Below are 24,234 nucleotides of genomic sequence, written 5' to 3'. Positions count from 1 at the left end.
GCTCAATCGGTCATCGGAGTCGGGAGAAAATAATGGGAAAACCCACCTGTGTATCCGCGCGTTTCGCCGTGTCATGACATGTGTTAAAAATAAATCCGTAATTCTCGCTAACGAGAATTTATATTGTTTTACTGTTTTCTCAAAAAGTAAAGCATTTCATGGAATAATATTTCAAGGGAAGTCTTTCACCACTACCTTCTGTAAACCCTGTAAGTTATTTGTAAATCTGTGAACTTTTTTTCCTTTTCTGTACCGAAAGGGTCCAATGGCTTTAATAAATTGAAATTTTGACTTTTAAAATTTGAGTTCTTTGAGTTTGACTAATTTGTGTTTTTGTGTAGAAAGTTGTATTGACCGGTTGCAGTATGGCTCGATGAGGGGATTTATTTATTGATAAATGATAGATCATGTATGTCATAATCACTATACAACTCACGCATGATGGGATCTTGGTATGCCAAAATTGAATTTGAGTTTAAATTAATTTTGAGTTCTTTGTGTGTTTTTGTGTAGAAAGTTGTATTGACCTGTTGCAGTATGGCTCGATAAATGATAGATCATATGATGTGTATGTCATAATCATACAAACTAACGCATGATTGGATCGAAAGTATGCTAAAAAAGCTACGGGACTAATTCGACTATGTGGTTAAAAAAGAAATATAATTTATATGTTGAACTTGAAGTTAGTTACCATTTTTATTTAAAAAAAAAAGTAATTTTAGAAAGGTGTAGGTAGGCTCACATATATCATAGCTTATACAATACATTTGCTTTGTATTGTAATGCCTGCCTCCAAACGAAATTGTGTATTTTTTATTCCATATCAGACTTGATATTATTAGACCCAGTATTAAGCCCGGTTCATAATTCCTGCGAATGCGAATGCGAATGCGATACGAATGTTGACGTCACAAATTCGCACTGAAATTTGCACTAAGTTGAGTTGTGCACAATTCTCTTGCGAATGTGGCAGTGAAAGAGGGGTTGTGACGTCAAATTTGCATCGCATTCGCATCATATTCGCATCGCATTTGCAGGAAGTATGAACCTGGCTTTACTGGGGCGCTGTACTCCTTTTTTCAAAATTTGTCATAATATATCGGATAAAGACAAATTCGACAAAAAAAGGATAACAGCGTTACTGGGTCTAACTTGATACATGTATAAAAGACAGGCACAGGCAGGGCTCAAAGTTTGGGGGGGAGGGTATCCACTGAGTAGACCGCAGTAGTGTGTACTGTTTCTGCCCCTGACTGTTGCTCAAACTCGGGACTGGAACAAGATTTTACTTACAAAACCAAAACCAAAATGAAAAGAAACTAGATAGAATAAAAATGAACATGGTTTTATCATGTTTCACCTCCATGTTTGAACAAAGTACTACTATACCAAGATTTATGGAGTAGATTTATCTCAATCTGTGTTATGGGTGATACTACTCCTAGCAGGATTAATCAAATAAATTTGTGACACTTAAACTCAACATTTAAACATCAATTCTTTTTTAAGACAAACATGTAGAATTGAACAATAAACAAGACCACTGAACTTGTCCTGTTTTGAGTTTACTGGCCCAGCACTGAAATCAGTGGTGTTGCTCCAGTGGTCCAGTGAATAAGAAATCAGTGGTTTCTCTTTCAGTGGTCCAGTGTAAAATTCAACCCTGAAAGAGGGTAAAGGTATGTCAACACATTTTATTCTCCAGAGACCACCTTGTTCCAGCCAGTCTAGTTCTACCCAAACATTTTCATTGCTTTTATCCTTACATCGTGAACGATGTGTGTTAAACATAATAATAATAATAATATCGAAGTCTTATATAGTGCACGTATCTACCAAACAAGGTACTCAAGGCGCTGAGTAAATTTTCAGAAAGATAGGTTATTGCAGTGATGAATTCTGAGACCCAATTATTTAGCACCTTTTAAGGGTCTACAAGGTGCTCAGCGCATACAGCAGCCACAGCCAGGAACACCGGGGCGAACCCCTGCTCTTTTCGATAAGTGCACTGGGTTCTTTTACATGCGTTACACAACACATGGGACCAACACCTTTACGTCCCATCCACAGGACGAAGCAATGGTTAAGTGTCTTGCTCAAGGACACAGTGTCACGGCTGGGGATTCGAACCCACACTCTGCTGATCAGAAACACCAGAGTTTGAATTCGGTGCTCTTAACCGCTCGGCCACGCCACTTCCACAGTGTTAGCACTGTATACTCAGTACTTTCACAGAGTTTTGGAAAACAAAATCAGAGACATATTAGACAGGTGGGATTCAAACCCACGACCTTTGACACTGTCATTGTTGCTTATCACAAGATCATTTACAATTTAAGATTTTGTTTCCCTTTTCAAAAAACACTAGGAGCTCAAGGGATGGAGAGTTCCATATTGTTCATGAAGAGAAACAAAAAGTGCTTATTGGATTCAGTATCTTTATGTCAAGGAAACTGTTCCTTGGCAGGTTTATTCATGTCATATCATGTTGTACAGTCCTTGGGAGGAAATGTACAATAATTAGGGCAATAAAAGGCAATAATTATTATAGTGTTATTATTATTAATAAATTAAATAATAAACCACAAGGGAAACTGACTGGGTTAATTATGTTTTGAGATTGAACAAAGAAAAGATGACTAGAGCAGAATTTGAACCATAATAATAAATTAGCAATAAATTTTGATATTTTTATCAGCTTTGTCTTGAAACTCAATGTGGCTTGATTTTGTTTGAGAACTGCCTGATGATGCATGCACACTGTTTCTTTAATTAAATCACTTTCTATTCAGCTGATCAAATTTGACACCACAGAAACCAAACTGCAGCGGTAGTGTACGCTCACTTGAGCAGGTTTAAAGTAATAACGGAAAATCACACCAGATGGCCGGACCCAGTATTACGTCTTGTGAACTGAGAAAATAGAGAGTCCTGGTAACCCAAGGCCAGGAGAGTCCTTTTTCACACTGCATATTCACTGGCCCCCTGTAATCCTACCCTGCATTGGACCTCCCTTGAACTTACAGTTTCAGGGTTTGATTAATAACAGTGGTATGTTATTTTCTTATCCACATGATCAAGTGTCTGGTTACAAAGTTCTTGGGAAAATAACTTGTGTTTTTTATGAGTGTTTTTTTGGGATTAGGAAATACCATACAGATGTGATGGCACTGCTCACTAGACAAACCGAAAACGAAATGCAGATTTGTTGTTGTCTGCTGGCTACATGTAGGGCTCAATTTTACATGCTTTGCTTAGCACTTAAGATTGATAGACAGTTAATCTTAGCTCTTTGTGAAATTGGACCCAGTTCATTCATGTCTAATTTATGAGATTACCTAATCCGAAAACATAAATCTGCAATGATTGGGGGGGGGGGGGCGCCTACTGATAGTGATACTGGTGTGTCAATCGTCACAAATTTCCTATCAAGTACATTTTTTGTTTTTAAAACAGCACTAGTTTGAAACATTATTTTTCTGTTTTCCTAACACACTGTAAGAGATTTTTCTGATGTTATTAACAAATTTATTTGACCTCACAAACAGCAAAACTGACCAATGTAAGTAAAACAATAGGCCTACTGTTTTAAATGAAACTTAATGGTAGTTTATTTGAAATTTTTTGCACGCAATTTACCTGCATCAGATAGCTTTTTTACCTTGAAAATCAACTCACTGCTAACAAATATTTACACCAAATTACATTCACCTTAATCACCTTCAATACAAAACTAAAGGCATTCATACAGGAGAGTGGGCGCAACATCCATTGTCAATAATCTAACAGTAATACAGTTCGAATCACCTTGCATTCCGACCTCAGAATGTCTGTCTCAAAAGGCTAAACATCATTCAATAGGGCTTCAGTAATAAAAACGAGGTGTAAACAAAACTATCCACCAGCTTAGGAAGACTCTGTATTTACTGCCTTATAAAACACATTGTATTTGTACAGTGCCCCCCAACATGGTGTACTCCTAAGAGCAACAGTCAAGGTCATAGTTACACTGGGTTCAGAGCATGTTTATTTAACCTTAACATGAACTCAGTGTCTGTTCATTAACAGGACTTGAACAGTTGTTTGTTTGTTAACAGTGGTGTTTCTTGCAGACAACTCGGTTAAAGAACCAACCTGAGAAAATTTCATTGAATAGACTGCATTTTGAACATTATTGGGACCACTTTTGGTCCCATCATGGAGGTCCAGTGTACATTAGCTTTAATGCATGAAGGAAAAAAATCAGAATGCACTTAAACAGGTCGCTACATGTATGTTCGAATACGCAAGGTTTGATTTAAATACAAACAATAGCATGTACAAACGCTACATTTCAGTCTTTTCCTTAACACTGGTCATCTGGCTGGTCATTTGAATACATTTGTTGAAACACAAATAGGATTGTGCATTGTTGTAGTAAGTACGCTAATTTTGATTGCTGAGATGATTATGTTTAATTTACATTGAACAGACATTTTTTGTCATTCAATTGATTTCTTTACTTTATTTGTAAAAATAGATCTATGTTTTTGAGGTGTGGAAAGTTTATGAATGTACTTTTCCATAACATGGGAAATTGAAACCCCGTTTTCTAACCCCTCCCCCTCCCCCAATAATAATAATATATAAAAAAAAAAAATTAAAAATTAAAAACAATGTTAATGATGTACTGTTCGTTTATTATAATGTACAATACAGTATACACATTACTGTACATAAAAGAGATGCATTAAAACCTACAAATGAACTATAATGTCAACTGGCACATGACAAGTGTACACATTTATTGCCTCTCAGCACAAACTGTATTTAGTACATGCGTTAAAGAACGTTGAACATTTCTAATAATAAAGACATTAGTGGCTGCCCAAGCATTTATTAGTAATGCATTATGCCATCTGTGATTCACTGGGTATGCATGCCGGCTATACAGTGCAGGTTTTGTGCACCTCGTACCATATGACCCATTCAACCGCTGATGCGTGTAATACCGGTAAAATGTCCCATGCAAGATGAGTAGTGCAGAAAAGCAGCCCAATGCCAAGATGCTGCTGACCAAGATGAGTGTACACATTGCAGAATGCCTCATCAGTTGCTCTATGGTACCATCCATACACATGTGTACATGATAGGCTTACCTTATATGGTGTCAGTCAGTTGTATAGGATAAGTAGCAATGAGATTGACCCACAGACTTGAATGAATTATGGACCATCGAATTTATTGGAAATTTATACATTGCAATTAGATTAGTGAGGATGGGTGACTTGTGTGGACGGAGGATGCTGGGGTTGGGGGATGAGTTTATGAGAGAAATGACGAAGATGCGTATTGGATGTGGAATGTGGTACAATATTCAAGGAATTTTGGTCATCCTGTGATTTATGACTTATTTCATTTTAACAGTGCTTGCTTTATCTTGGGAAAAGTTATTATGTTTCCTGGATCCTGCATTGTGTTGTCCAGAAGTTTTTTTGTCTTCCTCTTTTTCCCCCCTTTTTTTCTGCCTTTTTTTCCCTTCTTTTTCAGATCATGTTTGCCTACTCCTGATTAATTAAACCTATAGTACAGTCCACAATCCTTAAGCAAATTGTCTGACTTTTTTAGAATTATTTGAGCCTTCGTGCCCAATTAATAGCTGCTTACTTACCATTGGAAAAGCTACATTAGATCAAAGTCCAAACATTTGGGTGTTATGTTACCAGAGGGTCATTTAGGGGGATCCGGGTGGGGTGGCATTAAGTCTTCCGGGTCAAGTCTTTGACCCTAGGGGTTAGAGTTTAAATAAACAGTTAATGGAATTTGACTAACTGCAAATGGTTCATCCCCCCCCCCACCCCCAAAAAGCATGCACACCATTTCTACCTCCATGATTGAACACACACATTTTTGTTTTGTTCACAAAAGCCCCTTTCACACAAGAGCAATTTGTGTGTATATAAGTACCTTGTGTGAAAGGACAACAATTTTTTCTACTGCCCAAGTTCCAGGCCTGTATGCTTCGTTTTTGAAAGGGCAAGGGCACCAAGGCGTTTTCTCTTTGGCAAAAGGCACCCTATGAGGAAATTGTAAATTTCTACTGGAGCATTTCAGGGGCACCAAGGCAATGGCCAGGGGCAACGGAGGCAATCGCCTCCGTTGCCTCCGTGAAGTATCAGGCCTGAAGTTCTCTTGCAAAATCTCATCACACGTTCCTACATTTTACAACCTTGCTAAGACTAAGCAAGGGACACCAGTAAAATTGTTGTCATGTGAATGTAGCACTAAAGGCTGTGCATACACATGAAGCTACTTTGGTACGATCGATTGTGTGCAGAGAACTCCACTCCATACCCTTATTGCATTATTAATTTCTAATCTTGTAAACTTGTCTGAAATTAAATTTTGCTGGAGAGGCTACAAATCATTACTGGGGTCCTGGAGGCACGGCCATCGCTCAATGTTTTGAAGGCGAGGGCCAATTCTGTCAAATGTTTTTGCAATGTACGTGACAATGTACAAGGACGATGTCCTTGAAGCGTAATATTTAATGTTGTTGTTTTCATTGAAATGTAGAACAAGATACGTACGTATACATGTATCACGTGCATCACTTGTGTACAAAATAGAAAATTTAAAAGCATTACATTAGTATTTGTATCCAATACAAATAGGCATGTGGGATGTCAAAAGTCTACTTGACTCTTGTTGGCTTTTATTTTTTTTAAAGGCAGTGGACACTATTGGTAATTGTCAAAGACTAGTCTTCACAGTTGGTGTATCTCAACATATGCATAAAATAACAAACCTGTGAAAATTTGAGCTCAATCGGTCGTCGATGTTGCGAGATAATAATGAAAGAAAAAACACCCATGTCACACGAAGTTGTGTGCTTTCTGATGCTTGATTTCGAGACCTCAAATTCTAAACTTGAGGTTTCGAAATCAAATTCGTGGAAAATGACTTCTCTCGAAAACTACGTCACTTCAGAGCGAGCTGTTTCTCACAGTGTTTTATACTATCAACCTCTCCCCATTACTTGTAATCAAGAAAGGTTTTATGCTAATAATTATTTTGAGTAACTACCAATAGTGTCCACTGCCTTTAAATATTCATGACACAGTTTGTTAAATTTAGATTAAATGGTCTGTTTATGCATAAACTGAATATCGCACTTATCATACATTATGCAATACTAACAGTACTATGCAAATAATATGTTGTTGTCAATAGGCGTTTCTTTTTGTACAGTATGCAGGTACGTGTGTACAAATTCAGTTTATTACTGTACTACATGTGAGTCATTTTTGGATCAGCTCACACAAGGTGAGACTGAGACTCGATTTTTTTTTTGTCAAGATGGCATGATGTACATGGTCTGATCATGGAGAAAAGACGGCTGATGTCAAGTTTGAACATTGTGTTCATTTACAGTACAACAGATGTTTCTTTATCCCAATATGTTTGATACCCTTCAAAGCTGTTTTTGTAATGAAGGCACCAATTCATTTTTCTCCTCTTGGCAAAGAACACCCAATACTTAATCGTTAACTTCTAGTGGATTTTAAGGGGCAACAATAGAGATCATGAGCACTGGAGACATTGCCTCTTAGGCCTAATTATGTGTACAACGTTCTTTGTATATAAATAATGGTGTAAGATTTAAGATTTGTTTTCAAATTACACACAAAATTACAAAGACATAGACAAAATGTTACCAACCCTGCGTAACAGACAATTTGTCATACATTCCATAAGCGTTTCTGCTTCATGCATAGTTCCAGATGTTAAACGTCGCTCTATCATGACTAATCAATGACTGTCTACCGGACAATAGAATGCAATTATGTTCCCTATCATTTGAACTGAGCAGTGAACAAACAAGGTGATAAACAGTTAAATCAGGGTAGACCATGGAGGAAGGAAATCGGTAGCCATAAATGCTCATATTGATTTTATCTACATAAATGTTTTTGTGTATTCTGAGTTTATAGTATTAAGAGATCAGAGAATAACAATTCTCATGGCAGTTTCTGCTTCATTGTAAAAAAAGCTTTTTTAATTATTACCTTAAACTCCAAGTACATAATAATATCAAACTGCCTTTCTTCAAGGTTCAAAGGATCGGTATACCTTGGTAATAATTACTCCAAAAATTAATGACCTTAAGAACTAATTTGGTTAGAAACACTACAGCTGTTATTAGAGCAATAACATTTTGAGAAACAATTCCCCTTGAAAGGAATGTGGTTTTAGAGGATTAAAAAGCATTTCGGTTTGAGAAACTTTCTGCATGAAACTTTTATCAGATTGTGCATTCTGAATTCCAATTACAGATTATTTTTCATGCGAGAACATAATTGATGCTTCAGATTTTCGACAATATCTAAAAATCTCTACCACTTTCTCTGCCCTTTACACTTATATATTGGGTTAAAACAATCAAAAGTTTAGAATAAAAAAGATAAATTTGGTTTATTGGTTATGTGATGGCCAATTTAAAATAAGATGTTAATTATGTTATTTTAAAAACAAGATGCATCCAAAATGTCCATAAAATGCCTATTGCAAGTAAATGAATTGGCTTGAAAAACCCACACTTCCACACTTGGCTAATGGCCAGACACAAGTAGTTTTAACAGTGAGCCAGTAACCTAAAATATATAACGGTCCAACCGTTACAAGTATCTTCCCGAGAAAATACAATTATCTGACTCATGTGGTAAGAACAATGTAGTCTTGCTTTTATAGTCCAAACTTCCTCTAAAAATTATTCAGGAAATATGACAGAATGGAAATAGAAATTGTCTTGTTTAAACTACCGTTTGCAAATCCAGTGTAAGTATTGAGCTCTTGTAGAGATTTTCTGGAAGAATTTGCCTTGTGAAAGAACTTAGAAGTGAATTGTTCAGAACTGAGTACACCAAAGACACACAGACAATCATCTGCTAGCAAAGCTATGAAATTTACCCTACTGGCACTGTCAATTTCATTATTATTTCGGACAAACACCACCAATTCATCAACTGAACCTTCGTCTGTCACTGTGTGGTATTTCATTGAAAATAGACACTAGTCAAAATATTTGCCTGCTGGGTGGATATGGCAGTGTTTTGACTTACTGAACAGATGGGTCAAATGTTAACCATTGTGCAACAAAACTCAAGTACTGTACGTAGGATGCCATTCAACATTTCAGTGGAAAACTTGTTAGTGGCCTTCGACATTTTATGTTGTTGAATAGTCTTTCTCAAAGGGCGAATGTACCAATCACAACACTTTCTACAGTGCAATATAGTGTAACAGAAGCAGTAGTGGAAACCCAGCGTACATTTTGAACATATAGAACATATATAGAACATTTGTTCAGATATAAGGATGGTTCAGGGTTATCAGTAGCCTCATTAGACCTCTTGCATAGACCTTATCGCAAATACCATTGCGCAAGCGCAGACTGTTGAATGAGGTGCATTGTGGGATAGATATGGATCAAATTTGGATACCAGCTAGACCACAATGCACCTAATTCCAAGCTTTACGCTCCTTAGTATTTGCGAAAAAGTCTATGATATTACATGCCGAAAAAGCGCCCTCATTGAGAGGCCAAAGGATCGTAAAAACATGTGCTGGCCTCAGCACCCTGTAGCGTTTCGCGTTATGCAGGGGGTCTATGCATTGTAGGTGATGTTTTATCAATTAGCCGCACATGAATATGTTCAGTTCTCATGAGTATAACTCAATTGTGATATTCTCATTTAGCACAAGTGGAACGCAGTGCTTTTTTGCTTCTGACAAGGCCAAAGGCCAGGTTGGAATGTGACACCAACCCACTATGTTTGTACTTCCAAAAGCCTGCATGATTTAACAAATCTATCTTAAATGCAAACTTACAACTTAACATAGCCCAATAAGCAGAGTTAGAAATGCAGGGTGGAATATAGAACGTGCAATATGGGTTCTTGATATCACATTCTTGTTGCCATGGATCATCCAATCAGGATACAAGTTTGCTCGAAGATGAGGACTACACTGTAGTGACTTTTGTATTTGTAGACAAATTTGTTTCGAAAATGCAATACTTATTGCTGTCTACCGCTCCATCATGGAGAAAAAAAGGTTTAAAATGTCTCCAAACCATTCTGACTTTTCTAACACAATTGTCCTAACTTGTAAGCTGCTTTCGGGGTTTAATTTTTTTTTTTTTTTTGGGGGGGGGGGGGAATCCACAAGAACGCAAGACGTGTAGTTCAGAATCTTCAATGTACCTGAACCGGATTTTATTTACAAGACCAGAATCAAAGTGAAAAGAGACTAGAATCAATTTGTTAGAATCAAAGAGAGAATGCAGTTTTATCACCTGAACAAACAATTTGTCAATCATTGAACAAATAGTAATAGAAGATTAAATCTCTTTAGTTTTAAGGGTGATCCTCAGCTGGATTGCAAGATATTTGTGATACTCAAACTCATCATTTGAGCATATTTTTTTAAGACAAAGATGTTGGATCAAACAAAAACGAGATCATCAGACTTGTCCTGTCTTGAGTTTGTAACCCTGACCATGGACCTCCATGCCCTGACTTGGGCCAGTGGTCCAGTGTAAAATTCGGGCCCTAGGCTTAGTCTCCTGCAAGAAGGAAATTCCAGGCTGAGGTTTATGGAAGTATTTTGAAGCCTAAATAATGTAAATTTTCATTTATGTCTTGCAGCTGCAATTACAGACAGTATGTGGTCCTGTCTTGAGTTTGTAACCCTGACTTGGGCCAGTGGTCCAGTGTAAAATTCGGGCCCTAGGCTTTAGTCTCCTGCAAGAAGGAAATTCCAGGCTGAGGTTTCTGGAAGTATTTTGAAGCCTAAATAATGTAAATTTTCATTTATGTCTTGCAGCTGCAATTACAGACAGTATGTGCACAAAGGCTGAAAGCTGTGATGAGTGCATCATAAAAAGTCCACTCTGTGGATGGTGTGAAGGAAAGGTAAGAGCAATTTCTTTAAATAATTACTTTGCCCATGGGAGTAGATTTCGCTTCCTGAGTGGGTGGTATAATCAGACTCTTATTTCATTGATTAGATGCACAATTCAGGTGAACAAATGAGATTCAAACAATGAAAAATAAGGCCCTAAAGGTTTCTGTACGTAAATACTGAGCTTGCTTATTAAGTCCCTACAGGCTTTTTATACTTGTAATGTTTGAATCATTCAACCTGGTTAATTTCAAGTCGTACAGTTCACATTCAAAAGTTTTTGTATCCGTTTAAATCCTGTTGAAATAAGTTTCAACCTTTTTTATATTTTATTAAGAATAGTTAATAATAATAATAATAATAATAATAATAATAATAATAATAATAATAATAATAATAATAATAATAATAATAATAATAATAATAATAATAATAATAATAATAATAATAACCCGTTTTTATATAGCGCTTTTCACACCTGGAGGGCGTCCCAAAGCGCTTCACATTATTACCCCTGGTCACTGGGCCTTAATTCACTCCTTAAACCATCTCAGCTCCCTGGTGGGGAGTATGCAGCCTGTGCAACATTAATATGCGCTACTCGGCTAAATCAATCACAAGAACCATCTCTGACCTCACTGGTACCCATTTACCCCTGGGTGGAGAGAAGCAATTATAGTTACGTGTCTTGCTCAGGGACACAAGTGTCACAACCGGGATTCGAACCCACACTCTGAGCAGAAGCATCAGAGCTTGAGTTCGGTGCTCTTATTCGCTCGGCCACGACACCCTGTTGCATTGCTTATTATATTAGTATTTATTGTATACAACTAAGTGTATACGTTTTGTTGTGATGCATACCGTAACAAACACAATTCTATTTATTCTTAGAAAAATGCTTTCAGTCTGATTGTTTTTCTCTTTTGGGTAAAAAGCACACCAGACAGCATTTCATCATTATTAAATGATTGTGGTCAGTATTTTCGGAAGTACATAAGTTTATATCAAGTTGCTTATTATTATACTTGTATAGTCAGGATATTTCATTGTTCCAGCATTTACATGACCCCAACAAATCTGGAACTATCAAGCAATGAAGCAGGTAAACACTCCGTAGTCAATATTGAGTCTCTGGAAACTGATGTTGGCACGCTTGAGCAATCATATCAATGGAATGAAACTGAGTGAAGTAACAGATACCGTTAAAGGGATTACCTGTATTGACAATACTTACTTGGGGTCGGTGGGGGTGGGGGGGGGGGGTAGTGTTTAAAATACTGGCTCGGATTATTGGAATTACATGGACCATGGCCTAATAATATTCCTGGTCTTGGCCCTGATGCCCCTTCAAAATGATACCAGTACAGGTCTGGAATTTGAAATTTGAGAAGGCAAATTTTCATTTTGCAAAGGGCATTGGAAAAGCTAAAAGTCTATGGGAAACTTCTGAAAGGGCATCAAGAGCAAGACCAGGGGCAAAAGAGGTCATGGCGATCCCATAGACTTTGAGATTTTCCAAAAGAAGTGTCTTCTGTAACTAAATTCCAGGCCTACTTTCTCAAAGATGAAATTCCAAAGTTTTAAAGTACACGAGGGAACAATATTCTTCTTAGCCTCCTACTTTCTGACCATCGATTTTGAATGACATACCAGCCTACAATAGTGTGATGAATCAGTATGTTTACAGAAACACTTGCACATAGCTGCTGTGGACACAGTTGTGCCACTATTTTTATTCACAAACCATTCGATGGTTTCAAGTGATTGGTCATATGGAGTAGAAAAGGGGTTTTATTGAACGGCAGGCCTCAAAATAATCTACTACATCACCCACATAAATTACTGTGGTGCCCTGTGCTTTGCTTTGGTGCCCTCTGCAAGGTTCCATTTCAAACTTACATTGTTCCTCTACCCGTATGTAGAAGTGCTCCTTCCCTTACCATAGGAACAATGCTGTGCTCCTTCAAGAGTGAAGTTCAATGTCTGGAGCAGCCATTTCCAAATTGGTGGCTGCAGCTGCGGCTGTTGTTAAGGATGTTGCTATATGTTGCTATATGGGTGTTCTATTCTTCAACACCTATGGTCATGTGACCATCCATCAGCAGCCGCAGCTGCTAATTAAGACACAACCTAAACTTCCAAAAGTTGATTCAAGTGTCATTTCTTTAAGTATTACCCAAACGCAGAGTAATATAAGCATTTTTGTCAAGGTTGTAAAGTGATAGTTTGGTTTGACATTTGAAATTGTGCCAAAGTTTTGTACGATTATAGTTTTTTTTAGTAGTTGGTTAATATGTTTTTGTTGTGAAGTTGTAAGCGCTCATGTAGTGTGCCTTGAACAAAACCTACATGTTGGGATTTAAGACAGAACCAAACAATATTTAGGATTCTTTGCATGTGCAAGTTAGCGAAGGTATCGGGTCAATAGGAAAAGAATTGCGACAGATGGGCAACTAAAAAATTCCCAGGTTGCACAGTAGGGCTTTTAATTTAAAGATGTAAACAGCAAGTAAAAACATTAGTTTCAATTCATTTGCTCAGGACAAACTAAAACATTTTGGTCCATAATGCCCCACAGTTTGGAAAAATTTGGGGGGAACCTTGTCTGTTATGTGGATATATATATCATTGTTAATTCATGACAAATGTCTGGATGACTCATCCCTTCATTTTGTTTGCATTTTGTCATGCAATCAACATGCCATTAAAACAACGAAAGGTTTCGTCGTCTTCCTTAAGTTAAGAGTGTCTGAAATCCAAACTATTTTTTTGTACATTCTTTTCAAAAACTAATCAAGAGGGCTATCTAGTTTCAATGATGTGCTATGTATGTACATGGTATAAAAATCAATAGGGTTTTCTAGATTTTCTTAAACACTAGAACTTGTTCTTAAAGAAAATTACAGAACTGGTAAGAAAACAAAATCGTGAAGATCACAGATTTACATCAAACTTATACGGTCTAAAATTTTAGCTTCAAGCCATATGGTCTTATTGTTATATGAGAAATTAAATGATGAATGTTATATAGGGTAAGAGTTCTTCATGAATGATGATTGAACATTACATAATTGGTTTTTGCTAACAATACAGTTGCTAAAAGTGTAAGCACTTATGTAATCCACCATATATACATAAACTGTCAAACCTGTAGAAGTTTTAGATCAATCGGCCATCTGAGTCACGAGAGAATAGTGAAAAACCGATTATAAATTTTGCATTGCGTCGATGCCAAAATAAAAGTGAATAAAACACTCACTGAGCGATAAACTCAAAAAGGCGAAGTTAGATTTTTTATTCCTCATCAAATATGACATTTCAGACAGAAATATTTCATGGGATGTTTTCAACTATCATCATCATTAGACCGTGTAAGTATTATGTAAATCTGTGATCTTCAAGATTTTTGTTTCTTACCAATTCTGTAACGTTCCTTTAATTGAATCAGACAATGTATCTCAGTTCAATTGAATCGGGCTTTGTCTCTCATGTTTCATTCAATAAAATCGGACAATATCTCTAATGATCAGACAATGTCTTTATAAAAACAAACACCCCAATACCATGAAACTCCATCCCCGCCTAAAATTTACTTTTCAAACAATGGGAAGATACATTTAGGACAACTTTCACTGTCAACAACACCGTGTGAATTCCGCTCTACATTTCCCTTTGTGTGAATGATCAATTTAATAGCTTCCCTTAAAGGTACATAGAGTCTTTTTTTGTCATGCAATGTTGATTTACAGTTTAGGCAAAATTATAAAGATTGATACAAAAAAAATTTCACTTTTAAAAGTTTCAGTTGAATACAGAGTCTACTTTCTGAGAAAACATCAAAAACAGATTGCATTTTTACAGGAATGTCAAATCCAACCACATTTAGCCAGGTGGGTACCATCTGCATCCCTGGCTGCAGCATTCATGAGCACACACCAACCCTCAGAAATCTGAGAAACGATTCATGCATGAATTTGCTCTCAGGTTCAAATGTTCTGATGTGAAAAAATATAAATTTAACCATATTTAGGTAATCCTTGCTTAAAATAGTTTATACTATCAAACAGCTGCAGTGCTTCCCACCAATTAAGTTTTATGGTAACTAATTTAAAAGATTTAAAATATTTTCTTAGATTTACCCTACATGATGCATGTACTGTGGTCTTAAGTGTTTAATTTTGGTAACTGTATAATGAACTACATTTCGCCAGTCCAAAATCTGTTGTTTGCAAACAGTAGTTGGGTTTTTCCTTGATTTCTTGTGATTAAGATGACCTATTGATTTTAAATTTTCACTGTGTTTTTTTTGTGCATACATTTTTGTACATATTTGTTATTAGGTCACTGAAAGTGACGCTGGCCTCTTTGACAGTTGCCAATGCTTTAAAACTCAATGTCCTTTATTGCCATAAAAGACAGGATGTGGTTCAAGAGTTTCTGCACTTTAAAACAACCACATGTCTAGTATTATAAACACAAATTCACATTCAAGTATTCTTGTATAAATCTGTTTCAACATTGCATTGGTCGTGAATCAATTCGATCAGACTGGATGAGTGATATTGCCCCCTTGTGTGCACATAGGTCAAAGGTTAAAAATGCAAAAAACATACCAGGTGCATGATTACACATGTATCATATTCTCAATGATCATAGCATGCATTATGTATAAGGTTCGCTTTTCCCGTACATGAAGGAGTCTCTGTTTTGATGATTCATGTGGTGTGTAATAAATGACTTGATAGAATTTATTACTAACCCAGCGTTTTATGGGTTGTCAAGTAGGCCTAATGCATATTGTGCATCATGCAGTAATGTACACGTTGGAGGGTGTTGTGTTTCATTTGTGTTGGAAGCTCATGATATGTTGTTACCATGTAAATATATAGCAAGTCTACTTTACTGAAAAGTGATATTGCCCTTTAAAAGAAAAGTAAATTAAACATCGTTTGGACTGTTGCGACAATTAATGCTTATTATTGGCTTTCTGTCCCATGCAATGTGTACTGGCCCTCATTGAGCAAACAAAAAGTGCACATAATGTTCGTGTGTACATATTTACAAATATAATGTGTAAGTAAAAGTTTACTGTAATGTTCAAAATCATATCTCCGGTACTGCATCGCCTTGCCCTCATGCACTTGTCATGAACAGTTAAAATGTATTTCAAAATAGGATTGCTATTTTTGTACATTGTTGGTGAAAGTAATGTTCAATGAACATGTAGGCCAAGCACATCAAAACCAAGATGTTTAAGCTTTCATTCCAGCTTTAAAGACAATGGACACTATTGGTAAATGTCAAAGACCAGTCTTCTCACTTGGTGTAGTTCAACATATGCATAAAATAACAAACCTGTGAAAATTTGAGCTTGATCGGTCGTCGAAGTTGCGAGATAACTATGAAAGAAAAAAACACCCTTGTCACACAAAGTTATGTGCTTTCAGATGCTTGATTTCAAAACCTCTTATTCTAAACTTGAGGTCTCAAAATCAAAATCGTGGAAAATTACTTCTTCCTCAAAAACTACGCCACTTCAGAGGGAGCCATTTCTCACAATATTTTATACTATCAACCTCTCCCCATTACTCATTACAAAAAAAAAGGTTTTATGCTAATAATTATTTTGAGTAATTACCAATATTGTCCACTGGCTTTAAAGGCAAAGTATCCCTATGGTTTTTTGAATGGTACAATTGTTTAAATCCTTTATAAAATATGTAAAGGCATAAAATAAAACTAACATATGAAAATTTCGTTTAAAAAAAGTTGTTTTGTTTTTGAGATATCGCCGAAAACGTGGAGCAAATATGTCCACGCAAGAAGAATAATCCCTGAACCAATCAGAGAAGAATAATCCCTGACCCAATCTGAGAGCAACGGCAATTTCCAAATACCAGTAGGGGCATACATAGTGATTGCCTCTGTTGCCTTACTGTGAAATATGCATGTTTCAAGCCTGACCTGTAACACTAAAAGGGTTTCCAGATTATGGCCAACAGTAGCATCTTTATTTCATATGTTTGCGGCAGGTTTCCTTTACTGGTAAAATGTTACCTTGTCAATCACTGGCCCCATGCTGTCAGTGTACGTTAATGTAGACTTATTGATCTGGAAACCTAGTTTTTCAATCTGTTTCTGATCCCGGAAACCACAAAAAAAGGTCCCTGGCATTTCAGCTGTACATATGTAAAGACACTTTGTTTATATATTTCATAAATCTACATTACTTGGATGTTTTGAATTTAGTTTTAATTTTAATTTTGGACCTTTTGGGAAACATACAATTCACGATGAGTCACAGCGCTTGCTAGTTACTCGACCAGAACAAAAGGTTTTAACTCAAATGTGAAATGAGAGTATACATGTAGCCCCTACTGTTTGTGTGACCATTCTTCAAGGCAAACTTACACGTAACAATCTAATAAAAACTTAAAGTCATAAAAATAATTCTGTTAGGATTCTAGGTCTATTAAAAAGAAAATGGTTGAACTTTGTTGCGAAACAAGAAAGCTCTTCTTCTTCATCTTTCAAAATTAATGAACCTCAATTGATTTCCTCTCAAGGATTTTGACGATAACTCATACAAGAGATGCGATCTTCCTGACAACCTCAAGCGGAGAGGCTGCAAGAACAAGGATCTCAACTTCCCCACCAACCTACTCGTCATTGAAGAGGTAATGGTTTATTGCACTGCATCTCATGCATGAAGAAGCTACAATACAGTCTACAAGGTGTACGGCCAGGCTGACATAATGCTGATTTGTACAGTCATGAACTTGTGCAAAAGAAAAAGAATCGGCCAAGATGCATTTTATTCTTCCTTTCACCACCTGAGAGCATTTTATTTCAGATACAAACAAAATTGAAAACCAGCCAAAGCGCGCTGTGTAATGTTTTTAACGTTCCCTGCCTAATTCTGATTTGCAGAATATTTTTGTTCCTGTACCACTCATTTTTTTGCTAAGCAAAAAAAATTTGCTAAAGCGGTAATCTCTGCTTTACAGCTTTATGAAATTGGGCACAGGGCATAATTACAACTCTGACTAATGAATTCTGCCATTACACCCCTTATCAGAGAAATTAAGGATTATATTTAGGCCTCCATGGTGTTCAGTACAACATGTTTGCCTTCACTTGGGAGAGCGATTTCGCTCTGACTGTTTCCTTCTTCGATGCTCAAATACATCTAGGGCCAGAAAGCTCTGTTGGTAGAGCGTTGATACAACAATCTGGAGGTCATGGGTTATATCCTGCTCCAGTTATCTTCTTTTTTTCAAACCCAAATCATAAAAATCATACCCGATCAGTTCCCCTTTCGATTTGTTATTAGATATGTTTAAACATTGCAACAAGAAGATAGACAATTAAAAGAAGATAATGGAAATATCTGATGGCCCAACAAAGGATTACTTTAGCCTGATAATGATTATGAACTTCTCAGCTCATTTTAATTTTAAAAACTAACAAATTCACTGTCACATCCCTCTGTTTTCCAGGCCAGGCCACTCAGTGACGCAGGAGACTCAGGGGAAATTGTACAAGTGAATCCACAAAAGATAAAATTACATATGAGACCAGGTATGACAAACTGTTTAAATAAACACAAAACATTAATAATTGTTCTTTTTCTAGGAGGAGGCTTCATCACCATTGAGCCACAGTGGGCTATGCCTGTGGGCGATGCCGTTGGGTGGTGCTGGGCGGCAGAACTAAGAAATTACACCCATCACTCTGAGCAAAATACACTGTGCTGCCCAGGAAAGATTTCCCCCAGACTGCATTTCTGCAATGATGGCCCAAAATCTAAACATGAATAATGCTCACTCATGGTGAATTTGGAGCCAAGCACTAAAATTGGTCTAGCTACAACACTGATCATCACATCCAAATGTCTAACAGATAAGGTGAACAGGAAAAGCTTGGTTGGTTTAAAAACAACTTACCATGTTACTGTATCAATTATAAGCCATGAATTCAATCTATAAAAACACCACACATTATAATAGGTGTTTAAATGTGAAGGACACTTCTTTCAGGAAACCACTTGGTGTGAAAAAGGAGGATGTCAACATTGTTATTTCAAGACGGAAGAACAATTGACTAGACAAGTATTACAAATTTATTCAGGCACAAACACATTGCCTTTGGATTGGGGGGCTTTGGTCTGTAAAAAGTGTTTGGTATGGAAGTAACATGGTTGACAAGATGCTTTAAGAGTAAAGTATACTAATAAACACAAATATCCCTCAATTCCAAATTGTGTGGTTTTGTCTTAAATTACTTTGTGAACTAACAAGGCTCGTAATATTGTGGAGTCAAAAATCTGGTTCTACAAAAATGGCGGCCTGCGTTAAAACACAAAGTAAAAGGGAAACCACACAATTTCAAGGGATATTTTATGTGAATCATTATTCTACTTTTAAAACACCTTTTTAACCATATAAAAACCAACTAACCAATTTTAACCAATTTTGGACCAATTTTTGACATTTTTAAACAATTTTGGACTATACTTTTGTATAATCCAAAGTGTCCAATCTGAAGCAATCAATCTGATGTAAAGATGCTGCTTTGTGTCGAAAATACTGTTTTTCATTATTCAAAGAAATGAATGGCTGCTCTAAAATAGAGCGGGGGGGGGGGGGGGGGGGGTTACACTTGCAGCAAAATATACTTGATATACCACTCTTCTGTAATTCAAACACTGTTCATTACAGAAAGAATAAGCCCATTTGGCTCAGGTAGTCTTCCCAAAAATATTGATTTCTCTTGAATTAATCTGTTTATTTATATTGGTGCATCCTGCATCTGTATCAACATTTCAAGCAATGTATTTTACTTTTAGAATAATGTTTATTTGTACAATGTTATCCAATGCTGCCCTATTTGTGTTGATAATTATAAATTGTACTTGTAGATCAACCCCCCCCCCCCTCCCCAATCCACTAAACAGGTGGGTGAGAAAACAAACAAAGGAAATGATGAACCAATTTACCTGGGCCCAATTTCATAGAGCTGCCAAGCACAAAAATTTGCTTAGCATGAAATTTCTTCCTTGTTCCTTGATAAAAACAGGTTTACCAACCAAATTTGCATGTGATTTTCAGGATAAGCAAACAAAAGCTGAATACCAGTAACAAGCACTGTGCAACAAATGGAAATTTGGCTGGTAATCCTGTTTTTATTGGGGAAGAAGTTTCATGCTAAGCAAATATTTGTGCTTAGCATCTCTACAAAATTGGGTCCGGGTGTTATCATCACAACCTTGGTCGTGCCTTTTTTTGAATCATTTGCCCTTGTGTTACACAGTAAAGTGCGCATTTTAGGTGGCCGATCATTTATATGCTTTTGTGTTGACTCCCAAAATGGTGAGTGTGGCAGACAAACTGCGTACGCCATTTAAGCAAGGGGGTCATTATGATAATTTCTTACATCTAGCCTTTTCAACAATCATTTTAACACTTGAAAAAATATGTACATGTTGTGTTTAAGAACAAAAGTTTATTCAAGGCATTAGTTTCATTTCTTCTTGGCAGATGATCAACAATAAAAAACAGTAAACCAAAAAGATATCCGTGTTCATTATTTTAAAACAAACAGTAAACCAAAAAGATATCCGTGTTCATTATTTTAAAAGAACAAAAATTCCAGTATTGCTCCAGCCTACAGACTGTCGCCATGTGTGATATAGACACCACTATTACCATGCCATTGAAACCTAATGTTAAAAGCCCAGTAAATACCAAGAGGTTTCATGGGTTTTTGCCTGTCGGCACTTTTATTGAATCCATGAATAAAGGAGCTTTTGAATTGATGGTGGTGCACTGTGTTGTCAACCGACCTTGCTAACCCTTTGTCACATAAGACTGATTGGGGTCGTTCTAAAGATTTTCCGCTGGGAAAGTGTGATGGAAGGTTTTGAATATCTTTTTCTTTATTTATGAAAACAAACAGGGCATTTTAATAATAATATACAGGAAGTTTGTTGTGTGTTTTACAAGAGTCATTGTGTCAAATAGAGTTCCATGTACACAAAGCTATTTTGTTAATTTTTATTTAACAAAAATGCTGTATTCTTCCAAAAGGGTTCTTCATTTTTTTAAGAAAATTGTGTTAACTTTGTAGACATAGTTTTGCTTTATAGAGATATCTTATGTCCAGGGCTTGAATCGTTTGGGGAAATCCACCAGCCTTGATGTCTGTGTGTTTAAAATTTGGTGTCAAGCAGATACTATCCGAGTTTTATTTTTATAGATTGCGCTTGTATTTGCACATCGGGACCTGTTAAGTTGCGCGAGTTTGTTCCCTTTATACAATAAAAGCAAAATACGTGAATCCAAGGTGGTCCCCAAAATGTCCAACGTATGTTGTGCGAGACTTGCACAGTCTGTCAAGGAAACTTCTATGAGAAAATTGTCTACTTACAAATGTGAAAGTATGCTGTGACAATGACACTGCGCAAGTTTTTCATCATTGGTTTACCTCTTTCAATGGCGACTGGATAATATCAATGCATAGGTTCTATGTTCCATTTGCAGTGCAATTATAACTGCATTGTGCTTTTTGAAATAGTTTTTGAAATGAAATGTATCTTTTTGTTTGTTTCAGGTGAGCCAACAAGGGTTCAACTAAACATCCGGCAGGCAGAGGATTTCCCTGTGGATTTGTATTATGTTATGGACCTGTCTCAATCCATGGCCAATGATTTAGATAGCTTAAAAGGCCTTGGTGATGAACTAGGTGAGTCTATTCATTACACTTCGCTTGATAGCAAAAATATCAAGAGAATGTACACCATAAGCCTTTTTGAGATATGGCGGACACAATGCTAGAACACTTTAAGGTTTGGGTAAAGTTGGGTGTATACACTCAAACCAAACAGTACACTCCTATCACGTCAGCCATACCTCAAAAAGGCTTATTGGTAATTACTCAAAAAATTAAATACCATAATAACTTACTTGGTAACGAGCACTTAAGAGCTATATGTTATTAAAGACATTGTTAGAAATGACCCCCGTTGAAGTAATGTAGTTTTAGAGAAAGAGGTGATTTTTCAACAACATATTTCAACTTGAGAAAGGCTTCAGGTCTCGGATGCCATAGATCACAGCCTTGTTGCATAGACTCCCAGATGCCTTGGAATGTGGCACAGAGGGTGCAACTTTGATAACCAATTGAGCCTATCTTTTCTTATTTTACACAAGTTGGCATAGACCAAATGAGGATACTGGTCTTCGACGATTACGTAAAGTATACCCTGCCTTGTTAAAATGGCACTAAATATATTATGAGTAAACAAAAAACAAACGTGTACTTTGGTTGAGTCCATTTACAGCTACGGCTTGATCACGTGCGTCTGCTATTCTTCAACACTGGTAGACGCACTGATCTAGACTTAGCTGTAGCCAAAGTCATCGTTTCGGACACGGCCTTAGACAATAATAAATAATAGGATCATTCAAGTCACAAGGTTTGTAGTTGAGGACATTCTGATGTATGCTAATATAACGTATGCTGTAACTTTACTTCAACATCTGTTATATCTAGTTCCAGCCTCACAATATCACCAAGTGTAATCAAAGCTTGCATCCCAAAAATGTCAAATATTTCCCAAAGGCGGCCATTTTGTCATGCTCCCAGAGGGTATCACATATATTGATATGCAGTCAATTCAACCTGACATAGGGGCCAGACTATTTGGGTCAAGGGTACATAATGTGCATATTTCAGGTTGTGTTGATTTGCATCATGAAAAATATGTCTCTGCTCTTGGATAATTGCTTAATAATCACGAACAAATATTTCATTCCTTTTTGTATTTATAACCCTGAATCCTGAGCATCATTAGCTTTAATGAGAATTGTTAACATTGTTTTAATCTCATCTCTACAGCCAAGGTTATGGGGAACATCACCAATGACTTCCGGCTGGGATACGGTGCTTTTGTAGACAAGGTGAAAATGCCATATGTGGACATCAGAGAATCAGAGTAAGCCTTCTACATACATTGTACTCTTATCACCTCTTTCCATTGCAAGGGAAATTTCCATGTAAATCAATTTAAAGGGAGCAAGGTATAGGAACACGTTGCCTCGGATTGGTCGAGTTAGTCTTTGAAAAGTGCTTGAAACTGTGTGGTACAAAATGCATTATGGTTAGAAAGATAACTTAAAAGTAAAAGATAATGATCCACACAATCATGCTTTGGAATTTCATGGTTTTCCTTTTACGTCGCGAAGAAACACGGTCGGCCATTAATTTATAGAAGATTTGGGATCATTTCACTCCGAGATTGAAAAGTGTACATGATTCTATTCCCCCCCACCCCCAAATTTGAATCTGAGAAGCATTACTGACAGTAATGTCTTTGGTAATATCTCAAAATTGTTACCACCCTTTGAAATGAAATTTTTGTTGTGCATTATCTACATTTATGTAGAATGAAAACAATAAAATGGTTTAAAACAACCAAAGGTATACGTCCCCTTCAATTAAGCTAGGCTAGAAAGAAATTACCCCCAAAAAATTGTAAGTAAAATATCATATAAAGATAATGGTCTAGTGTAGTAATTGGCTTTTGTGTCGAGTCATTAATGTGTAAACAATTTGGGGATAGTAACTAACTTGTGGAAGTTTTCAAACTTGTTATTTTTTCATAATTTTTTTTTACCATGCAGGTTACAGGCTCCATGTTCTGGTTGTCAACCACCATTCGGGTTTAGGAATGTTCTTCCCCTTACAACAGAAACCAGTCGCTTCTCTGTAAGTACGGATTTACGTATGAACGTTTTGCTAGGTTTATTGTCAAAAGTGTATAAGCAGCAGTGCTCTATTCCTTCAAAGAGTACAAATTTTGTGGGTCTCTTTTTGGGGGTATTCCTTGTAATGCGCAGTACAGTATATTTATATACATGTAGGTAACTGCGCAATATAAATGTTCGTTTTATATTATTATTTTTCACTTGGATCTGTTTCAAAACTTTGCTTACTTTTTCCAACCTATTGTAATATATTTAATTCTATCATGCATAATTTGTTATAGATAAAATGATCATATGGACAAATTAATTGTTAACTTGGTGTTTTTGTGTGCAAAATGCACCCACCTAAAACGGGTCCTAACAGCATTCTCAACTGTCCTGTTTCTCATTCTGCAAACTGTGTCCCTGTACGATCTTTGTATTATTTTGTTTTACAACTATTTTTTTAAAGGGATTTGAACCAGTCACTAGCGACTGGTCAACGCATGAAAAAGTTAACTGCACTGGGTGTACAGGGGGC

The 24,234-nt window shown here is 36.5% G+C and overlaps 1 protein-coding gene across 1 annotated transcript in view; it reads left to right on the top strand.

The window, feature by feature from the left end:
• Positions 1 to 24,234, top strand: part of LOC139948736 (integrin beta-PS-like) — a 44,772-nt gene that overhangs the window by 578 nt on the left and 19,960 nt on the right. Inside the window, exons 2-7 of the mRNA XM_071947032.1 lie at positions 10,870 to 10,958; positions 17,514 to 17,624; positions 18,447 to 18,528; positions 21,559 to 21,690; positions 22,846 to 22,942; positions 23,631 to 23,715. Of these exons, the coding sequence (XP_071803133.1) occupies positions 10,870 to 10,958; positions 17,514 to 17,624; positions 18,447 to 18,528; positions 21,559 to 21,690; positions 22,846 to 22,942; positions 23,631 to 23,715 (596 nt within the window). The remainder of the gene's footprint in view (positions 1 to 10,869; positions 10,959 to 17,513; positions 17,625 to 18,446; positions 18,529 to 21,558; positions 21,691 to 22,845; positions 22,943 to 23,630; positions 23,716 to 24,234) is intronic.

This window comes from Asterias amurensis, chromosome 16, assembly GCF_032118995.1.
Source record: "Asterias amurensis chromosome 16, ASM3211899v1".
NCBI classification, from domain to species: Eukaryota; Metazoa; Echinodermata; class Asteroidea; order Forcipulatida; family Asteriidae; genus Asterias; species Asterias amurensis.
Note: the sequence above shows the minus strand (reverse complement) of the source record. Positions and strands in the feature narration are given on the sequence as shown.